The following is a 12,532-nucleotide window of genomic DNA, read 5'->3' as shown; positions in this document are numbered from 1 at the left end:
CTGAAGCCCTGAGCTGCCCCCATGTACCAGTATCAGACTCAGGGGTCTGATGCACTAGGATCAGGTCTTGCCTAGCCCTGCATGCCTGATCTAGTCCACAGGGCCATGGCCTGTGGGGCTCCCAACAGACTTATGGGGAGCTCCACAGGCTGGAGGACATGGCACCAGGAGCCAGATATGATGAAGGCTTTTGCTAACACAGCTTAGGGCAAACCAGCACTTGTAGCATCTTTGAGTCCCACGGTCTTCTCCTGTAGAAGTAACCTCCTTTGGAAAACCGAGCAAAACAAAAAAACCCAGAAAAACTTACCATCCCCTTCCTCTACAAGTCAATACTCACATCATAAACCTGTGGGCTGGTCAAACAGCGAGCTATCAGACCGCACCAGCTTGGAAGAGTGGTAGTTAGTGGAGGGCCACTATGCGTGAGAATAGGTTTCAAATAGCTTTGAAAACAATTAAGGAAAAAACATGTCTGCTTGAAAACCACTGTAAAAACAGGTCAGTTTAAAACAAGTATAACTGAGTCTGATTTACAGGCAGTTTGGGTATCATGTGTAAAACTGATTTTAAGATGTTTCTGTTAGTTTGAACACAAGTGGAAAACTCTTCCCTCTCCTGAATTTTCCCATGATCCTATCAATTCCTCCCCTCCACCCACCAATGTTTTCAGAAGAGGACTAAACAACTCTCACACAGTCATGCAGTGATAGCTGGACTCATGCTATACCACTGGGCATGCAGAGACAAAAGTGCTTTAGTTTACTGGGTTAAAAACCACTTCACCACAGAGGCTTGAAAATAACAGATGTTTTCTTCCAAAACCTAAGCTAAGTCTAGGTGGCTCCACTTCATGCATCATTAAGAACCATGAGATACACATCCAGAAATCTTAACCCAGGTCACTGCAAGTCCAGGCACAGACGTGGCTGACCACATGGGTATGTCTCACAGGCAGCTCTAAACTAATAACATTTTGAGCATCATTAAGAAGGGAATTGAAAACAAAATGAAAAACACCATCATGCGACTACGCAAATCCATGGTGCGCCATATCTTGAATACTGCATGCAGTTTAGGTCACCGCATCTCAAAAAGGATGTAGTTGAATTAGAAAGGTAGAGGAGGGCAACCAAAATGAACAGAGGTATGGATCAGTTGCCATACCAGAAGAGAATAAAAGTATTTTTTTTATGTAGTGCATGTTAACTTGAGGAACTCATTACCAGAGGAGGTTATAGAGGCTGACTACACAAATTCATTGATGACAGACCTATTGATAGCTATTAAACAAAAGTCAGAGAAGTATCCTCTCACTTCTCTAACCCAATGATGGTGGATGCCAGGGAGGGCAATAGGCAGGGGATAGGTCACTCGATATACCTGGATTAATGCTCTCCCTTTAATGCATCCACTTCTGCCACTGTTCATAGATTTATGAATTGTTCGGGGCTGGAAGGAACCTCGTGAGATCATTGGGTCCAGTCCCCCTGCACTAGGCAGGAAAGACAACTGAGGTCAGGTGACCCCAGCGACGTGACCATCCAGTCTCCTCTTGAAAATTAGCAGGGTAGGTGATTGCACCACCTCTGGAGGGAGTTTATTGCACAGTCTGGACATCCCAACTGTGAAGAAGTTTTTCCTAATGTTGAGCCTGAAATGGTCTTCCAGGGCCATTACTCCTGGCTTTCCCCCCCCAAGGGTGCCCTGGTGAACAGCTGTTTGCTGAGCCCTTGATGTACTCCCCTGATGCTGCAGTAAGACGATAACAAGTCCCCTCTCAGCTTTGTCTTTTTTAGGCTGAAGAGGCCCAAGTCCCTCAGCCTTTCCTTGCATGTCTTGCCTTGCAAGTTTCTGATCATATAGGTGGCTCTCCTCTGGACTCTCTCAAGCTTTTCCACATCCTTGCTGAAGTGTGGTGCCCAGTACTGGATGCAGTTCTCCAGCTGTGGTCTCACCACTGCTGAGAAAAGTGGAAGAATCATTTCCTTGGTTTTGCTCGAGATGCAGTGGTTGATGTATGCCAGAGTATTGCTTGTCCTGCTGGCTACAGCATCACAATGACAGCTCTAGTTCATACTATGGTCTGTTATTACCCCTGGGTCCCTTTCAGTCGTGGTGCTAGTCAGTTTGGCGCCAACAAGCCTGTAAGTCCCCAGATGGAGCACTTTACACTTCTCAATGTTGAACTTCATCTGGTATTGATCTGCCCAACTTGCCATCCTGTCTAGGTCTTCCTGTATCTGCAGTCAATCTTCAAGCGTGACCCATAATTTCACCCATAATTTGGTGATGTCTGCAAACTTAGCTAGTGAGCTCTTCACCCCAACATCCCAATCATTGATAAAGATGTTGAAAAGTACTGGAACAAGCACAAACCTGTGATGGACACCACTGACCACTTCCTTCCAGGATGACACAGATCCACTCATTAGAACTCTCTGGGTCCTACCCTGCAGCCAACTTCCTACCCACCTGACTCTCGAGCAGTTAAGCCCGCAATACTGATGGAGACAGGATGGACCATTCATCTGTTCCAATATGGCACTGTAACAGATTCAGGGTTATTACTTAGCCAACAAAGTCTTTAAATATGATATAGTTCTTAAACACAGTTCATGGGTGACTCACAGTCCAGGGGTCTCTTCCCCAATCCTGAGAAGACACTGCTGGTTTCATGCTGCTCCCTCAATGCTGCAGTGCAGTTTTCCTTCTCTCTCACAGGAGTGCCCTCTCCTGGTCTTGGGGCTAGTGCCACCAGCCTTTCAGCCCTGGGTCTTTTACAGGGCCCTGGGAGAGTCCTTGGCCTGATGTTGCAACCAAGCACCCTCTCCCTTTCTGTCTCTGCTCTCTCTCATAAGCTTCCTCTCTAGGAGCCTCTTAGCTTCCTGTGGGCCAGCTAATTATGCTCTGCAGCTGGTCCACTTCTCCTAGGCAACCTTCTTGCCCTTAGCTGAGCTGCAGACCCTGCCAACCTGTAGGCTCCTACAGCCGGGAGTGTGCAAGCTGCTGCAAACTTCTGCCAGCCAACCTACTACAAGCACTTTTCATGTTCTTATGCTTACAGGTGGGCTTGTCTAACCCAGATACCTCTACCTGCATAAACACTGGAATGAAGACATAACTTGGGAAATACTCAAAAGGACTGCAGAATTGCTACTGCTTATCTCATGGTTCATCTCATGGATGCAAGATGCTAATACACACTGACACAAGATCAGGACCAGTGGCCAAAAGTGGGATAAATACATAAAGCACTATCACAAAGTGAGACGCAGGTCTTTTTTTCAGTCACTCTGGTCACCCAAAAGCATCTGTCTTAGAATGCATTGAAGAACTTTTTCAAACCTTCACTAAAATGTCCTTTCCACCTATGAAATGTAAATTCATTTTACTCAAGAAATAAGAGCTATCCCCATTTTGTATCTACCATGCATTTTGTCCTATGATAAAACAGACACTCAAATGATAAACAAGTCATAATGAACAAAAATAATTACTCATTTAGCACTCGGGCATAGCTGTTCCTTCCTTAAATTTTCACATTTGCGGGTAAACTCAGAGAATGAAAAATGGCATCGCTTCAACCTGCATATTCATATTGCTTAAGCAAGATGAATAAATTCTCCACATACTTTCTGGAGGAAATAGTGTTTATGCCAGCATATCTTGTTTTGGAATATTTCATGCTCTTTATTATTAAAATTCCACAGCAGCCAGTAAAGATTGGAATGAATCTCTTTCACTTGTGAACTACTTGACTAGTTTCCTACCTACCATTTCATGAGCCCAAGGCATTGGCAACACACTTCATCTGTCCTGTAGCACACTGCAGTTTGAGGGATTTGGGTTTTTTGTATTAAGACTCCCAAGCCTGCGATAAGGTTTAGGGAGTGCTTTGTTGTATATGCATGGGGCCTCAAATGAATGTTCTTGTAGACTCTTTCAACCCAACATCTATCACTTAGTTGTCAGCAAGGGACTGGGGTGCCATGGTTCTAGATCTCTTCTAATCCTACATTAACTTGTTGAGAAAGGTATCTAAAGATTCACATTTAAAGTTGGGGCCCAGGGTGGCAGGCTGCTGAACTGGCACAACATATTACTTGATTTGCACCCTGGCGCTGTCATGCTAAAGCCAGAATTTTAATTTTATAAGACTGAAAACAGCAACATTCTGCTTCCCAATTCTGAAGTCCCATGAGCACAAAGCCCAGCAGTCATTCTGAGGAAGCAAGCGTCTTAGGAGACAAGCTTTTATTTTTAAAATTTCATCTGCGAGACAGTGAATTAGGCTACATTATGCCAATGTCCCCCCTCTTCCACAGCACCTGCTGAAGCCTGTGCTTGTGCCAGTGTCTGACAAGAGGACATGCACGGTGCCAACAAGCCCTAGTTTATTAAAAGGCACATCCTTGAGGAAGGAGGGATGGTGGCTTAGTCAGCTTCCTTTGTAAACAGCAGCTAATTGCATCCAGATATTTTTCTTTCCCTCTTCTTAACACACAGAATATCACAGAAGAAATTTAAGTATTAGAATCTGAACAGCTTGACTAACAATTGGTCTATTGTCAAACAATACTTTGACAGCGGCTCCAATTACCCACAAGGTTATCTTAAGGATTTAAAAACAGCTACAACTATTTCAACACACCTGTGTACAGCTCTTTGGCCCTTATTTATCCTCTGCTGAATGTCCTTAAGAAAACTCAGCTTTAGCTCCTTAAGTCTAAACAGTGATAGATGGCAGAAAACCCACCATACTTTATGTTACATTCCACCTCTTGAAGCTAGGCAATGCTCGTTTAAAAGGATACTTGTGGTCAAAGCTGTACCACAGCCTGAAGAGCCAAGCACTTTCCTGCTTTGTCCGATTTCTTCGTTCAGAATCTGGACCATCCTGAGAATGAGGGGAAAAAGTGCAGTCTGTTGGTTTTTTTAAAATGAAACACATTTCTACTCAAATTGACATATAAGTTCACTCTTAGTAAGCGTCGTCCCCTGTCAGACCAGTGAGGTGAGGAACAACCTTGGCTGGTTCAGAAGCCAGATGCTATGCCTCAGGGCCCTCTGTACTGCAGTGATATTCAGCCTGAATTCTGTTACAATAAAAAGATTCCTTTGCTCTAAAATGAGGTAGTTCACTGCTAACGTACCACTTATCCTCTTGTGATCCAGTCAATGCAGTGGGAAAAATCTGAAATTAAAAAAAACTCAGCCTTTCTTGATAAATATGTTGCATGTAAGGCAGGGCGGTGTGGACAGTTTTCCTAACTAGAATGAACTGGAATATTTTCAGGTTTGTTCCTATTCATCTCTACTTTGGCTTCCTTTAATCCAGGTTTATTTGATATCCCTGCCTTAAGCTTCTTTTTTCCGAGGACAAACAAGAGGCTTTACCACGCCTGAAGAATTTGAGATATAAATTATACTTTGTCACTAACACTTAAAGGAAATAAGCACATCAGGGAATCCATCTAAGTAGGCTCGATACATCATATTTGGGGATATGAAGGATTTGATAAATGCCAGATGAGGCTAAGTCTCAGAAGTGTTAAAGTGTTAAACGTAATCCTTTTATTTAAATAACCACACTACAAATGATCAGACCAGATGGTGTCCAGCTGCATTTGTTTTTACTTTTGTTATTGCTTCTTTCTTTTTGGTTAAAAGCCACCCGACTGAGTTCAGAAAACCAGATGAAGTGGGAAGATGCCTTATATGAAACTAGTGGAGGAATAATGGTGAAACCATTCTGCTATCTTTGTGATTTCCAATTTAGAAAAGGCAGAGGCACCCCCATCAAAAGCCGAATAGCTTAGTAAACAGCTCATTTCCCCCTCCCAAATGATATGCAATTCTGCTATTATTGTGCCCTGCTGTTAACCATGGACCTGTGAAACAGGAGAAGTCCCACAGGAATTACAGCAAAGGGCTTTCCTTAGCCATGCAGTTCACACAGCTAAGCGGGAAACTATATAGATAAGCAGTGTACATCCATACGAAAAGAATGTAAAACAAATGACGGGCTTTTTATTTCAACTTGAATGCTGTCCATGCAACTAAAGTAATACACTTAGTCTTTATTTCTGTTGCAAGCAGTTCTTTATATACTGGTTAGTCTAACCTGCACTGGCATTGAAACCTAAGCCCAGGTCCTTTTCTGCTTCCATTAGCTCCTCTGGGAAATGGACTGGGCCTCTTCTTAGAGCTTTCCAGTAGCTTCCAGGCACAGGTGTTGAAATCTACTCTTGCTGTTACCCTAATCCCATTCTGTTAACAAAGTCACATATAATGTAACCAGTGGAATTATACCAGGGATAGTTTGGACCTAATATTACAAGGAACTCAACCAGAGATATATAGCTCAGTTTCTGCAATAAAAAAAGATGCTCCCATATAAATCATTTTTATACTGTCATTTATCGGCAACAGGAAACAGCAAGGCAGGGGAGACAACTGAAGAACTTTTGCTCCCTTGTGACAGGTTTGAGAGGGGCTGCGCACACACAGAGAATACCAGCTTTCTGTACCTGTAGTCCCTGGAACAGAAACTTTGGGACCCTGTACAGGCTACAGGTCAAAGTCCATTAGTGTTTCCTGTTGTTCATGTTATTTCCTGAAATTGGTCTGTTTCTTTAATGCAGGGGTATCAAACATATGGATTGGTGCACAGATCTGGTCTGCAGGGCTCCCAGCGGGGCCAGAAATTTGGGACTGGGACCTCCTGCTGAATTCCCAGTTACAGAGCCCTGTTGGGAACATATGTTGGTGGCAGGGGGACGAGCAATGGTTGTGTTAGCCTCCTGTGCCACCACTCACTTCACTGATGCCAGTGGGCACGGGTGAGTTTAACACCCCCTGCTTCTAATCCATTTCAGAGTTGTTTTACAGAACCATCTTAATTTAACTCAGTACATAGGGTACATGCAACTCAGGCTCTGACTTAAGAGCTGGAGAGGGCCTCAAATGATGCAGGAGGCCTTGCGCAGAGAAAACTCTTATTCAAGTAGATGGAGAAGTCCATTCCCAAGTTCATTTTACTCCCATTGTGAATCCTCACTGCAAGGGACCTTGGAGATCCATTATTTGGAAGCGACACACTTTTATAGACAAATGAACCTGCAAATTGTAGTGGGGATTATCACTCCTTCAATAGATATCCAATGGCAAATTGGACTGGGACAAACAGGTAAATGTAAAAAGTAATTTAATCTCATTCCAATTAAAACAAAGATAGGGAGATTCACCCTTGCACTGTGGACAGTTTGTACCAGCAAGACCAACTGTGAAGCAACCATAGCACCCTCTAGAAAAACAGCTCAAGGCAACAAGCATCCCAATAAAATCACCCTGCAGAAGCACTGACATAAGGGGAACTTCAGGGGTGAGGGTGGTAGGTCAGTTGGAAGGGCTTAAACAGATCTGATAGGACACAGCACAATGGTAACCACTGGCAGCAGACTTTAAGAAGCACACAGTGTCTCCGCTCTGTCCTTCCATCAGCTAAGGGATGGAGCTGCTTTTAAGTGCCTAATTTTCAGAAGTGCTGAGTCCCTGAACTCTGACTGATTGCAAATGGAGCTGTAGCTCAGTGACTTTGATAACAAAATCATGCCCTAAAGGTTTTGCACTGCACTTTGTAAATAATTTCTATAAATATGATCATTCCAAGTTCACTTGAAAAAGGTTTCTGACTTTTGTAGCACTGCAGTCAAACTTGTGGATCTTGTATTGACCTCCTCAGTCATCTTTGGACTTACCAATAACTTGCCTATTTACTGGAAGACAGTCATCCTTGTCTCAAGGGATTGCCAGTGATTGTAGCATTGTTTGACTATTGCTTCCTCAGCATCACAGCAAAAGATACCACACTGATGGCAAAGGTGAATTTCGACACTTGCTTAGCCTTGCAATGATAGTGGAGTGCATGGGCAAGGCTGAGCTGGGCTGCTGCAGAGTATAAAGTAGCTGACATCAGTTTAGCAAACTAAATCTTTTTGGTATTTTTTTTCCAAGTCAGTTAAAAGGGCAAATTTTGGTACCAGTCACTGAACAGAAACCAAGAGAACTCATCTCTATCTACTGCTCTTAAACCCTTTCAATCACAAGTGGTCAATTATAAATGAAGAATGCAGGAGTTCCTACTAGGAAAAAAAGGATATACTGTATAGCATGCACCCAACTTGTCATTTCATGGACTTTTCTGCTGTCTTGAAAAACACACATACACCCTAAGTTAATATAACAACTCTGAAAAGCACACTCTGAAATAGTATATTCTTCAATCTGCAGTGTTTGTGAGCAAGAAAAAAAATCACTAGCCTCATATAACTTTTGCATGATTGTCTAGTTTCATAGGCTATAGCCAAATTAACACACACATACTCAGTTACTTACCCCTTGTAGGACTTGAAAGCTGTCATTGCTGGGTGGGGGATCCTGATCTGGGTCAACACCAACCCTATAGAAACATCAGGAAAACAAAACAAACCAGACTGCATTTTTGGAGGGCCACAAGTATCACAGATGGCAGAGAAAGCATGTTTTAAAGAGGCATGAGCAGTTGGTTGAAATGCATTCAAAGTGTTCAACGTAAATCATTTTAGGAACACTTTCATAAGTCCATTGCAGGTATATAGCCATGTTACCAACAAGCTCCTTTTTAAGTCAAGCAGCACCCTTCTCCAGGCAAGAGATTTTCACAGCCAACTTAACAGCAAATTAATACCCACTCCTTGACTGGCTATCATTGCTGCCGATCCTTTAAACCTATGACAACGCCATTTTGTGCTGATTGGTAAAAGCAGGGCTTCCCCATTCTGCAGGGAACATACCAGTAGCAGAAAACAAGAGGCTAACGATCAGACCAACCTGGTTCTGACAGGGCAAATTATATATTCACAAGTACTGTGATGCTACAGAGCCGAAAATGGCTTAAACATACAATAATTTACATTTTAAATATGTTTCTTGAGAGTGGATCAAAAATGTTTCTTAAAAGGCAATTCATAATCTCAATTTTCTCCATCTTTTACAAAGGTTTGTCACCTTAAACAACGTGGGAATCCCCAGTGGTTTGTCTAATCCCATCTACCATCTGTGGTTGTGGTCAGTACTAGCTGTTTCAGAGGAAAGGGCAAGAAACCAGATAGCTGAAGATCACAGTAAGGAGCCTTACTCTTAATGCTATACACTTAGCCAAATCTCATGCTTTACTGAAGTAGTCATTCATCATTGATGGCAAGAGGTTAGGAGCGAATTTTTCCTGGAGGCAAGTTAATCCCCAATTGCCTACTGTAGCATTTCTTGCACCTCCCTTTGAAGGAACTGATTTGGACCACTACTAAAGACCAGATACTGAATTAAATTACTTTTTTACTAACCTAGTGAAAAATAACAATCCATAAAATTCTTGTGCGTTACCCAGTCCATTACTTTTATATACTTACACTTTTTGCCTTTCTGACTACTGTTACACATCAGAGAGCTCTGGTGACATCTGCTAGTCACAGGGTGTGCCTACACATTCATTAATGAGCTTCTGCTACTGCACATTAAAAATTAGGACCTGTAATATGAGGTACCAACTAAATACGTATCATGCTGCCCTAAAGCGCAGTATAAAAAGTGCACACATTTTTAGTGATGCTTAATGTGCGGTAGCCTAATTTTACTGTGCATCACTATATTAGAAGAGTTTTTCCTGTGACATTCTGGTGCACAGTAAAATAGGCTAGTGAGCATTAAAGCATGCATGTAGAAGTGTCCACAATAACAGTTTTTATTTGCTGAGAGCCAACATTTCATCTGAGACCCAGCACTGTGAACGAGTAGTTCAAATTATTCATTCCACAGTACACTCTTGTATCTGTCAAGAAAATTTCATTTCCCACTGTGCTGCACATTCACTTGGCTTTAGTATATAGAGTTTCTGTAGCTTTGTCTTAACTTATATGATTGTGGGCCATCTACAAAAGTTTGCCACCACGCTGTGATCCCCTTTTCCAACTCTATCCTAGGATATGATCTGGTGGGGGAAGACCTTGGTGCGTCACACCAATACAGTTTGACTAGAGAGCCCAGACTATAGAGGAGAACAGGGGAATCAGTCACTTGAGTTGCAACTTTCACGTGGTAGCCTTTCCAAAGTGAAATGCTTTAGCCTTTATCTAAGACTTCCCACACTGAAATTTCTGATCAAAATTTTGATGAAGTTGTCTCTCTCTCTCCTCCACCCAAGTTTTTAATCAAGGTTTTCTTGAGTTCAGGGAGGAGATCTGTTTTTTGAGCAGTCCTAGTAGGACGTTTCTCTGTTAGGAGCCATCTTAATTATTGCCTAAATACATGCTCTGCTCAGCATTATATCAGTTCGACCTTTAAACTCTATGGCCAATTTACTGGGTTTCCTAAGTTCATAGTTACTGGTTTCAACCCCCAGGGCCATTTTTAGTGTCTTTTCAATAGGTATAATATTTGTTGTTCTCCAGCATAGTAGCTAACATTAATGAAAACATTTACTTCTCTTAGCAGCTCAGCTTAAATACTTGGCTGCATATTAACTGGTAACTTACTGCTCTATCAATTTGTTCAATCAACTCCACCATTACATTTAACACTGCCCCCAAAAAGGATAGATACCTACCCAGTATCCTCTATGATGAAGACAGAAGCAAAGAAAATATTTAGTTCTTTGCTCAGGGGCTGCTCATTGTGCCGGGTGGGCATAGTGGTTGGAAGGCAGCCAAGAGCTGGTGCTGCTGGAGGCAAGAGGAAGCTGGCTTGGCCCGGCAGGGCTGTTCTGCTCCCCTCACCTCCAGCTGCAGCTCCTGCCACCCTGCAAAGTGCCACTTGGCTTCTACCCAGTGCATGGAGCTCTGGCTCCAGCTCCGGCTGCCTTTCATCTGCTCCATCCACGCAGTGCAATGAGCAGCCCCTGCGGGCAGTGAAGGTGGAAGGCACCCAGGAGCTAGAGCTGGAGCCTTGTGTGCTGGACAGAAGCCGCAGGAATGGAGCTTCCTGCCTGCCCACCCAGAGCGACATGGTGCAGCAGGGGCAAGGGTGGCAGCAGCAGTGGCAGCTGGAGGCGAGGAGGCAGAACAGCCTGCCCAGCCCTGGCCAGGCCACAGCTTGTGATATGGCTGCAGCCACAGAGTGCTGCACAGGACAGGGGGCAGGGGCGCAGATACCGCAGGCTGGGCTTGGGGCCTGCCGGCACCTGGCAGCCTGCTACCCAGCCGGCTGTGCTACTGGGCCAGGCTGTCACAGAGCCACAGATGCTGGGAAGGGCCCTTGCCAGCTGGCTGCAGCTCCATGACAGCCCCATCTGGCCTGGGTGTGGGGAGCCAGGAGCAATCTGGCTATGCAGCCCCCCTGGCCCCAGCCTGAGCCATAGCCAACTGGGAAGGGTCCAGCCCTGCAGCCCAACCTAAGCTGGCTCCTCTGCATCCACTCAGCAGCACCCACAGGCCAGGCCGGCTCAGCCCCACAGCCCCAGCTGCTGGCACGGCAGGCAGATGGCGGGGCCATACCAGCTGACTCTGGCCACGCTCCCTCCCCTGCCACTGGACTAGGAAGGGGTGGGGAACGGCTGGCAAGGGCTGCTACCCCCTGGCCAAGCAGACCCCAGATGCAGTCCCCCAGTCGGGGAGTGGAGGGAAGAGAGCAGGGGAAATAAGCTTCCTTTGCCTCAGGAGGCCATGCCAGCCAGCGTCTGGCTATGCCCCACCCCTCCTCTGGCTAGAGACAGCCCAGCCCAGCCCAAGGTTGAAAAGCATGCTGGGATTCTAGGGGACTCTTTTTTTTCAACTTAAACCAGGAATGGGTCTAGGACAGAAGTTACATAAACTTTGACCCAAATCAGTTAAGTCTAATTTTACATTCAACCAGGTTTATCTTAAACCAGTTTTGGCCATTTTGAAACTGGTTTAATGTGCACTGAACTTGGCTAGGAACAGACATTCAAAAAGCCTGAGCCTGAATTGATTCAAGCTTTGCAGGCTAGTGTAACCTGGTTAGGCTGAACCAGTCTATAACCAGACAGACATTCTTTTTGGCCTGAGGAAATTCAAGTACATGCCTGCAGTGGCTCATGCTCAAAGCCAAGCGAACTGGGGCTAGCGCGGCCCTCCCTTCCCTTCTACAACGCTGAGCTGATGGGGTGTGGCCAAGCCCTGGCAGGACACTTTGATTAGGGAGTTCTGCCTGCATGGCCCCAGGCTTTTGCCCGCTGCCTGCTCAAGGGGCGGAAGTGTTACCAGACTCCAGCCCCCTGGTAGCACTCTGAGGCAAGGGAGTACAGTGCATGCTTCTGTTGATGATACAGAGCTTTTCAAATCTCCCTCCATGCTTCTTTATACTGTCTGCAGCAAACTGACAGGCAAGCAGGCCAGCAGGGGGCCAATAACAGTGTTTATCACCCCATCAGGAAAACAACAGCCTCTCTCCATTAGTTCAAACTCTTCTTAAACAGCTTACCAGCTGACCTGTTAATTAGTTCCAAAAAGCTCTAAGCGGTCACTGTTCTGTCTGC

At 44.7% G+C, this 12,532-nt stretch overlaps 1 protein-coding gene across 4 annotated transcripts in view; it reads right to left on the bottom strand.

Moving 5' to 3' along the window:
- SLC9A7 (solute carrier family 9 member A7) overlaps window positions 1-12,532 on the bottom strand; it is a 115,420-nt gene that overhangs the window by 12,773 nt on the left and 90,115 nt on the right. For all 4 annotated transcript variants that reach the window (XR_002099871.1, XM_019529429.1, XM_019529426.1 and 1 more), the window contains 3 exons: window positions 8,401-8,464; window positions 4,818-4,900; window positions 341-446 (listed from right to left, as the gene is read on the bottom strand). Coding sequence is in view for 3 of the 4 variants with exons in the window: in XM_019529429.1 (XP_019384974.1) it covers window positions 341-446; window positions 4,818-4,900; window positions 8,401-8,464 (253 nt within the window). In the remaining variant the exon portion in view is untranslated. The remainder of the gene's footprint in view (window positions 1-340; window positions 447-4,817; window positions 4,901-8,400; window positions 8,465-12,532) is intronic.

The sequence above is a fragment of the Crocodylus porosus genome, unplaced genomic scaffold (genome assembly GCF_001723895.1).
Source record: "Crocodylus porosus isolate Cpor-Errol unplaced genomic scaffold, CroPor_comp1, whole genome shotgun sequence".
Lineage (NCBI taxonomy): Eukaryota > Metazoa > Chordata > Crocodylia > Crocodylidae > Crocodylus > Crocodylus porosus.
Note: the sequence above shows the minus strand (reverse complement) of the source record. Positions and strands in the feature narration are given on the sequence as shown.